At 45.1% G+C, this 11,043-nt stretch overlaps 1 protein-coding gene and 1 pseudogene across 3 annotated transcripts in view; both read right to left on the bottom strand.

The window, feature by feature from the left end:
• Window positions 1–1,493: 1,493 nt before the first annotated feature.
• Window positions 1,494–2,186, bottom strand: LOC124039015 (annotated as a pseudogene).
• A 1,272-nt stretch (window positions 2,187–3,458) lies between these two features.
• The window catches only part of LOC124040077 (regulator of G-protein signaling 9-like), an 18,199-nt gene continuing 10,614 nt past the window's right edge, over window positions 3,459–11,043 (bottom strand). For all 3 annotated transcript variants that reach the window (XM_046356867.1, XM_046356864.1, XM_046356865.1), the window contains exons 13-17: window positions 10,818–10,933; window positions 10,423–10,510; window positions 5,711–5,849; window positions 5,467–5,549; window positions 3,459–4,692 (exon numbers count right to left, since the gene is read on the bottom strand). In XM_046356867.1, the coding sequence (XP_046212823.1) occupies window positions 4,515–4,692; window positions 5,467–5,549; window positions 5,711–5,849; window positions 10,423–10,510; window positions 10,818–10,933 (604 nt within the window). In that variant the 3' untranslated portion in view covers window positions 3,459–4,514. The remainder of the gene's footprint in view (window positions 4,693–5,466; window positions 5,550–5,710; window positions 5,850–10,422; window positions 10,511–10,817; window positions 10,934–11,043) is intronic.

Genomic DNA, 11,043 nt, shown 5'->3' with positions numbered 1-11,043 from the left:
GTGGATTTATGTATGTATGTATGTATGTATGTATGTATGTATGTATGTATGTATGTATGTATGTATGTATGTATGTATGTATGTATGTATGTATGTATGTATGTATGCATGTATGTATTGTTACAAACCAGGGGGTTTGGTCAAGATGTTTACATAGATCAGACACGGACAGAGTATGATTAGCTCAGTTTCAAGGGTGTTTATTAAATAATAAATAAAGAAAAGAACAGATCTCCCTCATGAGACCCTCTGCGGGATACCTTCTCCTGGGCTCCAAGTCATCCTGTCGGGCACACAAACTCAACTTCCTCAGGTAACCCGTATCCAACCACATGGAAGTCACCTCGCTTCCCCTCGTCCTCTCCATGTGTGCTGCCCTTCTGGCAGCTTTATGGGCCTCGCACAGCTGGTGAGCAATCCGCCCTTGATTACTCACCAGCTCCCAATCAGCCCCAATTAGTCCTGTCCGGAGAGCCCGTCGAGACCTGGCACGTCCAGCAGATGGAGCCCCCGCCTCGTGATGTATACTCCATCTGTTACCAGGCCTCGACGAGTCTCCCCTGGTGGCTGACCTGCTGTACGCCACAGTATGTATGTATGTATGTATGTATGTATGTATGTATGTATGTATGTATGTATGTATGTATGTATGTATGTATGTATGTATGTATGTATGTATGTATGTATGTATGTGTGTGTGAGAGAGAGAGAGAGTGTGTGTGTCTGTATCTGTGTACATTAACAGGGTTGGGGAGTAACCTGTTTACAAAAAAAATAACTTTAATCAGTTATGTTTCCAGCTAAAATATTGTAATCAGATTACAGATACTTTTGAAAAACTAGATGATTACTTGTTGGATTACTTTTTAAATGAAAAGACATTCTGACACCTTTCTGTTTTCTCAGTGATATTCTATTCAGCATTGAACAACTTTTCTACTTTCAGATTGTTCCACCTGAGCGAGTCCGACAAGTCAGAGACCACTATGAAGACACACGTCTTCTAACGCTTCTGAAGTGGAAAGTATTCCCAAAATAACTACGTAATCAGATTACATTACTGAGTTTGAGTAATCCAAATCCTACGTTACTGATTTTGGACAGGTAACTAGTAACTGTAACGGATTATACTTTGGAAATGTCGGCATTAATGTAAGTGTGTGTGTGCGCATGCACGTTAATGTGTGTGTGTTTGCGCATGCACGCTAATGTGTGTGTGTGTGTGCGCGCATGCACGTTAATGTGTGTGTGTGTGTGTGAGCATGCACGTTAATGTGTGTGTGTGCGCATGCACGTTAATGTGTGTGTGTGTGCGCATGCACGTTAATGTGTGTGTGTGTGTGTGTGTGTGTGTGTGTGTGTGTGTGTGTGTGTGTGTGTGTGTGTGTGTGTGTGTGTGTGTGTGTGTGTGTGTGTGTGTGTGTGTGTGTGTGTGTGTGCGCATGCACATTAATGTGTGTGTGTGCGCATGCACGTTAATGTGTGTGTGTGTGTGTGCGCATGCACGTTAATGTGTGTGTGTGTGCGTTATCCGGCCCCATCATAAGGTGTTAGACTTTCCCAGGGACAGATGATCTCCTTCACCTGTCCTCCCCCACTCAATGCCCCCTTCTCTCCACCTCATCCTCGGAGTCAACGGGGGTAGATACTACACTCTGGAGGGATGTCCACCTTGATCTGGAAAAAACTGAAGGAAAGTGGAGAGGAAAGAGGGATGAGGGACTGTAGGGATGAGGATCTATAAAGGTGTGTGGGAGCCTACTCTTCTGTGACTCACTTGGCAATGCGCCTGGGCGGGGCTTGGCTGGGCTGCTCCATGTTGATAGGCTGAACGCGGCTGCTTGTCCCGGCGGGGGCAGGACATTTTGGCATTATGCTGGGGAATACTGTGGAGGGAGTACAGACCCCTCTCAACAGACGGCCCAATGAGAGAGCCATACGTGAACGAGAAGAGACAGCAGTCCCCCGGCTCTCAATGTCGGCCTCTCCCCCCTCCACCCCACCTCCACCCTTCCCTCCCACCTACGTTCTGAGGCGGGGGTGCTATCTATGGTTACGCTGATGGGTGAAGAGCAGGTGGGGGTGTTGGGGAGGCAGAGAGGGAAAGGGGGTGAGGTGGAGGAAGAAGGGGGGCCAGAGTAGACCGCCAGGTGGGGTATGGGTGCCGTGAAGTGACACAGATGTAGGGGTTAAAGGTCAGAGTTCAGACATAAGGTCAAGGGGGAAAGATCACTGATAGGTCATACTAATACACCACACACTGAACACTGGTATAAATGAAGGCAGCATGGACTGGTCTGGCCCTCGGACAGAAAATACTGTGAGTTATCTGTGAGTTCTGTTATGGCATTATGGACTAATTGACAGAGATAGGCACAGTGACTGGATGACACAGTGAAGATGAGATGACAGACTGATGTCCCGGGCATAGACTCTTTATTGGATGGATGGTGCAGAAATGTAAGTTACAATAATGACATACAACATACAGTATGTGTCATTCCACAAATAGGGCACCTTTAGGGTAGTGTAATTGTTTCCCCATCTTAAGAGGTCAAATTAAGAAAAATGACTAGAAAAGTGAAAATTGACAAGGTTGACCGTGACAGGTTTGTCGATTTCATCTTAAATCATCCATAGCTCCCCTTGTGACAGTGTGTAACTGAAAGTAATCAGAAGTTTGTTGTGGTGAGGATCAATTAAATACAAGCTTAAAGGTCCTATGCAGCCATTTTTAACTCATTATCAAATCACTCTTATTATGGTGGTGATTTGACAAAATTACAATCATGGTCTTGAATTGGACTCGCCGCCCATCCAGTCTTGGTCTTGAATCGTTCTCGCTTTAAGTGGTCTCGAACACAACACTGCTATATTTACAAAAGTATGGACAGCTCTTCAAATTTGTGGATTCGGCTATTTCAGCCACAGCCGTTGGTGAAAAGTGTACAAAACCGAGCACACAGCCATGCAATCTCCATAGACAAACTTTGGCAGTAGAATGGCCTTACTGAAGAGCTCAGTGACTTTCAAAGTGGCACCATCATAGGATGCCACCTTTCCGAAAGTCAATTCGTCAAATTTCTGGCCTGCTTGAGCTGCCCAGGTCAACTGTAAGTGCTGTTATTGTGACGTGGAAACATCTAGGAGCAACAACGGCTAAGCCGCAAAGTGGTAGGTCACACAAGCTAGAACGGGACTGCCCCTGTGCTGAGGTACGTGGCGCGTAAATAAAATCACTCACTATCGAGTTCCAAACTGCCTCTGGAAGCAACGTCAGCAACTGTTTGTCTGGAAATGGGTTTATGGCCGAGCAGCCGCACACAAGCCTAAGATCACCATGCGCAATGCCAAGTGTCGGCTGGAGTGGAGTAAAGCTCCCCGCCATTGGACTCTGGAGCAGTGGAAACAGGTTCTCTGGAGTGATGAATCACACTTCACCATCTGGTAGTCCGACAAACTAATTTGGGTTTGGCGGATGCCAGGAGAACACTATCTGCGCCAATGCATAGTGCAAACTGTACAGTTTGGTGGATGAGGAATAATGGTCTGGGGCTGTTTTTCATGGTTCAGGCTAGGCCCCATAGTTGCAGTGAAGATAAATCGTAATGCTACAGAATACAATGACATTCTAGATAATTCTGTGCTTCCAACTTTGTGGCAACAGTTTGGGGAAGGCCCTTTCCTGTTTCAGCATGACAATGCCCTGGTGCACAAAGTGAGGTCCAAACAGAAATGGTTTGTTGAGATCGGTGTGGAAGAACTTGACTGGCCTGCACAGAGCCCTGACCTCAACCCCACCGAACACCTTTGGGATGAATTGGAACGCAGACTGCGATTCAGGCCACTTTAGGTCATGTCGTGTAAGTCAGAACGTAGATGTATGTGATCCAACTGTTAAATGGAATGTTTTATCACAATGTACACACATAATGTATGAGGGATATAAAAGGCACTCTATTGGTGGAACGACACAGATGTGTCCCTATAGGTAGAACATGCTGATGACAGGTGAGAGAAAATGAGATACAGGTGAGACAGGTGATACTGCTCAGTGAGTGAGGCATACCATCAGGACTAAAACACTTAATAACTTGAAACATTCAATGGTTTTAAACCTTTGTGTCTGTGGTAGTATTGCATTCTAATGACAGTCAGACTGATAGACATAACTGCTCTTCCAGCTGTTTTGTCTGAAGCATGTATGGTACACTGGCCATGGCAGCATACAGCATACAAATTCAAAATAGTACATTTTATTTCAAATGCTCACTATTTGTCAACTTTGCTGTACTCCAAACTATATGTAAAAGGTAGCAACTACATTGCTTAGCTTTCAGCTGGTGTGTGTGTGTGTGTGTGTGTGTGTGTGTGTGTGTGTGTGTGTGTGTGTGTGTGTGTGTGTGTGTGTGTGTGTGTGTGTGTGTGTGTGTGTGTGTGTGTGTGTGTGTGTGTGTGTGTGTGCTTATAGAAGTGTGTGTATTCATGTCTATGCATGTGAGTGTGTCTATGGTCTATTTCTTGGACGGGGGCACCTCCTTGCCCTTGTTGCTGAGTTTGCTCATGACCTGTGTGATGTCCACAGGGCCACTGGTGGCCATCCTGGCTCTCTCCTCCTGCTCCAGCTGGCGGACGATGATGGGACTGATGCTGGGTCGACGCTTCCTCGCATTGGCCTCCAACTGGGGCACACTGGAAAAGGGATGGGGGAGGGAGAGAGTTGAGGAGGGGGAGAGAGAGTTGTACATGTCCTTACAATTACACACAAATTATCTCTTAGAGATAGAGGGGAAAGAGGTGTTGAGGGAGATACCGTAAAACTTTAGTTAATAGCCTGTGAGTTTATTTGTAACACGTGCCTCGAGGCAGGCTTCAATTTGAGCCAGGCATCTATTTCCTTAATGCACACAGTTTTTGCTCATTTGCATATTTAATTGTTTAATTTCAGCATTTCAATCAATTTCTTCATTTCCTGCACTAATGTATTATCGTTTACACACCGTGTCACATTTCTTTTGTCTTAGTATGCCTCAAATAAAAAATAATAACTTTTCCTTGACAGAATAATTATTCTCATTTTTGACTGCGCATTTTCGACAGTTATTACTTTTCACCACTAGAGGGTGATCGGCCAATATCTGGGGTAAGGAATCCAGAAGTTGTTGACTGTTTTTGTGCTTTCCAGTTAGCAAGCAGATCTCAGCTGTTAGCAGCCAATGGCTAGTATTTTCTTACTGGCAATAAAAACAGTTTACATAATTGTCATTACTGAATTATTTAATGTAACAAATGAAACATTAAGCCTCGTAAACAATTCATGGTAATTAATGGAAACGTTAAACAATTCATTTAGACCCAGCGTTTATTTGAAACTGCGTTTGATTGAAGTTTTACAGTACTCACACCAGTGCAGACAATATGTTCCACTGTACTGATCACACTCTCTCACACACACATAGCACTGACCTGAACATGTGTTGGTCAGGACAGATGGCCCTCTTCTGAGTGTCCTTAAACACTGGAGACTTCAGGTACCGCCCAAAAGAGTCCTATAACACACACACACACACACACACACACACTTAGATACCTCCTGTACAAGTATTGAAAGTTTTACTCCAAAATAAGTCACATCATGGCAGCCATTTTGTGTATGATTTTCCAGTTACAGCAGACAGAGGGCCTGTAGAATTAGTGTGGTGAAACTGACCTTCTTCATCAGCATGAAGATGTGTGTCTGAGCTGCATCCAGTACGTATCTGTGAGGGTGTTTCAACCCTTTAACTGTCACCTCCATGGTCTTCCCATCAATGTTGATCCACCGGGGGGCGCCACGCGTCAGGAAAGTCCTAACCAGAGACATGGTTAATGTGTGTGTGTTGGTATTACGGTTGCTGTCCTTTCAGACACTGAAGGCACTGAAGGCCTATAGGTTCAACACTGTACTAACATGTCACACACTGAAGACCTATAGGTTCACCACTGTACTAACCTGTCACACTGAAGGCCTATAGGTTCACCACTGTACTAACCTGTCACACACTGAAGGTCTATAGGTTCACCACTGTACTAACCTGTCACACGCTGAAGACCTATAGGTTCACACACTGAAGACCTATAGGTTCACCACTGTACTAACCTGTCACACTGAAGACCTATAGGTTCACCACTATACTAACCTGTCACACGCTGAAGACCTATACGTTCACCACTGTACTAACCTGTCACACACTGAAGACCTATAGGTTCACCACTGTACTAACCTGTCACACACTGAAGACCTATAGGTTCACCACTGTACTAACCTGTCACACGCTGAAGGTCCTATACGTTCACCACTGTACTAACCTGTCACACGCTGAAGACCTATAGGTTCACCACTGTACTAACCTGTCACACACTGAAGACCTATAGGTTCACCACTGTACTAACCTGTCACACTGAAGACCTATAGGTTCACCACTGTACTAACCTGTCACACACTGAAGACCTATACGTTCACCACTGTACTAACCTGTCACACGCTGAAGACCTATAGGTTCACCACTGTACTAACCTGTCACACACTGAAGACCTATAGGTTCACCACTATACTAACCTGTCACACACTGAAGACCTATAGGTTCACCACTATACTAACCTGTCACACACTGAAGACCTATAGGTTCATCACTGTACTAACCTGTCACACTGAAGACCTATAGGTTTACCACTGTACTAACCTGTCACACGCTGAAGACCTATAGGTTCACCACTGTACTAACCTGTCACACGCTGAAGACCTATAGGTTCACCACTGTACTAACCTGTCACACACTGAAGACCTATAGGTTCACCACTGTACTAACCTGTCACACGCTGAAGACCTATAGGTTCACCACTGTACTAACCTGTCACACACTGAAGACCTATAGGTTCACCACTGTACTAACCTGTCACACGCTGAAGACCTATAGGTTCACCACTGTACTAACCTGTCACACACTGAAGACCTATAGGTTCACCACTGTACTAACCTGTCACACGCTGAAGACCTATAGGTTCACCACTATACTAACCTGTCACACGCTGAAGACCTATAGGTTCACCACTATACTAACCTGTCACACGCTGAAGACCTATAGGTTCACCACTGTACTAACCTGTCACACGCTGAAGACCTATAGGTTCACCACTGTACTAACCTGTCACACGCTGAAGACCTATAGGTTCACCACTATACTAACCTGTCACACACTGAAGACATATAGGTTCACTGTACTAACCTGTCACACGCTGAAGACCTATAGGTTCACTGTACTAACCTGTCACACGCTGAAGACCTATAGGTTCACCACTATACTAACCTGTCACACACTGAAGACATATAGGTTCACTGTACTAACCTGTCACACACTGAAGACCTATAGGTTCACTGTACTAACCTGTCACACGCTGAAGACCTATAGGTTCATCACTGTACTAACCTGTCACACACTGAAGACCTATAGGTTCACCACTATACTAACCTGTCACATACTGAAGACCTATAGGTTCACCACTATACTAACCTGTCACACACTGAAGACATATAGGTTCACTGTACTAACCTGTCACACGCTGAAGACCTATAGGTTCACCACTATACTAACCTGTCACACGCTGAAGACCTATAGGTTCACCACTATACTAACCTGTCACATACTGAAGATCTATAGGTTCACCACTATACTAACCTGTCACACACTGAAGACCTATAGGTTCACCACTATACTAACCTGTCACACACTGAAGACCTATAGGTCCACCACTATACTAACCTGTCACACACTGAAGACATATAGGTTCACTGTACTAACCTGTCACACGCTGAAGACCTATAGGTCCACCACTGTACTAACCTGTCACACACTGAAGACATATAGGTTCACTGTACTAACCTGTCACACGCTGAAGACCTATAGGTCCACCACTATACTAACCTGTCACACACTGAAGACCTATAGGTTCACCACTGTACTAACCTGTCACACACTGAAGACCTATAGGTTCACCACTGTACTAACCTGTCACACACTGAAGACCTATAGGTTCACCACTGTACTAACCTGTCACACACTGAAGGCCTATAGGTTCACCACTGTACTAACCTGTCACACACTGAAGACCTATAGGTTCACCACTGTACTAACCTGTCACACACTGAAGGCCTATAGGTTCACCACTGTACTAACCTGTCACACACTGAAGACCTATAGGTTCACCACTGTACTAACCTGTCACACACTGAAGGCCTATAGGTTCACCACTGTACTAACCTGTCACACACTGAAGGTCCTATAGGTTCACCACTGTACTAACCTGTCACACACTGAAGACCTATAGGTTCACCACTGTACTAACCTGTCACACACTGAAGGCCTATAGGTTCACCACTGTACTAACCTGTCACACACTGAAGGTCCTATAGGTTCACCACTGTACTAACCTGTCACACACTGAAGGCCTATAGGTTCACCACTGTACTAACCTGTCACACACTGAAGACCTATAGGTTCACCACTGTACTAACCTGTCACACACTGAAGGCCTATAGGTTCACCACTGTACTAACCTGTCACACACTGAAGGTCCTATAGGTTCACCACTGTACTAACCTGTCACACACTGAAGGCCTATAGGTTCACCACTGTACTAACCTGTCACACACTGAAGGTCCTATAGGTTCACCACTGTACTAACCTGTCACACACTGAAGGTCCTATAGGTTCACCACTGTACTAACCTGTCACACACTGAAGACCTATAGGTTCACCACTGTACTAACCTGTCACACACTGAAGGCCTATAGGTTCACCACTGTACTAACCTGTCACACACTGAAGACCTATAGGTTCACCACTGTACTAACCTGTCACACACTGAAGACCTATAGGTTCACCACTGTACTAACCTGTCACACACTGAAGGCCTATAGGTTCACCACTGTACTAACCTGTCACACACTGAAGACCTATAGGTTCACCACTGTACTAACCTGTCACACACTGAAGGCCTATAGGTTCACCACTGTACTAACCTGTCACACACTGAAGACCTATAGGTTCACCACTGTACTAACCTGTCACACACTGAAGGCCTATAGGTTCACCACTGTACTAACCTGTCACACACTGAAGGTCCTATAGGTTCACCACTGTACTAACCTGTCACACACTGAAGGCCTATAGGTTCACCACTGTACTAACCTGTCACACACTGAAGGCCTATAGGTTCACCACTGTACTAACCTGTCACACACTGAAGACCTATAGGTTCACCACTGTACTAACCTGTCACACACTGAAGGCCTATAGGTTCACCACTGTACTAACCTGTCACACACTGAAGGTCCTATAGGTTCACCACTGTACTAACCTGTCACACACTGAAGGCCTATAGGTTCACCACTGTACTAACCTGTCACACACTGAAGGTCCTATAGGTTCACCACTGTACTAACCTGTCACACACTGAAGGTCCTATAGGTTCACCACTGTACTAACCTGTCACACACTGAAGGCCTATAGGTTCACCACTGTACTAACCTGTCACACACTGAAGGTCCTATAGGTTCACCACTGTACTAACCTGTCACACACTGAAGGTCCTATAGGGTCACCACTGAGCAAACTTGTCTATAATAGATTTAAAGACGGTTCGGATAATGTATTAATGTCTCAAATAAGGAGTATATTCTGTATATTTGGCCTGGCGAAGTGGTTTTATGCGCTGACTGAATGGAAGCTGATAAGTTTTAATCCGCTGGTCTCAGCTGGTCTCGGGAAGAAATGACGAGTCCTCACTGTCCGAGACCGAGTCAAGACCGAGCCCAAATGTATCCGACACGGAGACAAGACCGAGACACTCAATATGTGGTCTCGAGACCTGACTCAAGACCAGTCACGAGTACTACAACACTGCTGTGTTGTATGTTCATCCTGTCTGCAAACTGAACCTATGGGGGCGATAAAACTTGTACTTGAACTTGCGTTGCACATAGACAGATATATTATCAGAAACACTATTCCTGTACTGTGACTGCTGACAAGTGAATATATCTCCAGGTGAGATGATGTGTTTCTCTGCAGGGAGGAGCTCTGGCCTTTCACTCCGACTGGACAGACAGGCTACTAAACGAAGCATCATGGGTAGAGAGTGATGCATCCTGGGTAGTCTCATGGGGGGCAGTGGGGTTGGGGGACTAGCTTATTCCTGTCTTATACCAATCACAAACCAAAACAACATGACCTCAAATCATATCAAATCATACCGTGCACATGACTTAATGTTTTGTCTGTCCGTAGCCAGGGACCGTCAGTGCAATGGATTACATATGGTAGACCCAAACACAGATGTGGTAACAGCTCGGTCCCAAGTGTGTGGGGTTATGGTTCTCTTTACTTGTAGACCTGCTGGGCCTTGTCATTCATGGTAGCGGCTGTTCCCCACTTCAGATCCTCACACGCCTCCCAGAACGCCAGGTTCTCACCTGTCAATGAATCAATCCATTAACTAATCAATCAACCAGCCAGTCAAATGTTTGTTGTATAATGTCAAATCCTCTAAAAGAACAAGCAGAGGCACCTTGAAAAGACCCAGACTGTTGGGTGTAAAATGGGACAGGTACATGCCTGCCTAAAATCATGTCAAACATTTTTTATTGTTTTTTATTTATTTAACCATGTTAGTCTCGTTGAGTCAGGAATCAATTTCTCCAGAAATGGACGAAGACATAATATCATACCACCATTGTTGCAATGTTTCCCCAATGTTGCCGTAACGCTGTAGCAACGTACCGCTGAACTCCTTCTTGAGGAAGAGTCTGAAGTCATCTCTGCCTCGAGGGTCAGAGAGCAGCTCCCCAAAACTGAAGGTCCACCTCTCCACACGCATCTTAGTAGGAATTCCCACACTGACACACACACATATGAACGTCCATGTTTTGATATCAGTTCAAATAATACATTCTACAACGACAGGTAGGACAGGGATAGTAAGCTGAACAGTTAGGGATCAGACTCA

Source organism: Oncorhynchus gorbuscha, linkage group LG07, assembly GCF_021184085.1.
Source record: "Oncorhynchus gorbuscha isolate QuinsamMale2020 ecotype Even-year linkage group LG07, OgorEven_v1.0, whole genome shotgun sequence".
NCBI lineage: Eukaryota > Metazoa > Chordata > Actinopteri > Salmoniformes > Salmonidae > Oncorhynchus > Oncorhynchus gorbuscha.
This window is presented reverse-complemented; position numbering and strand designations above follow the sequence as displayed.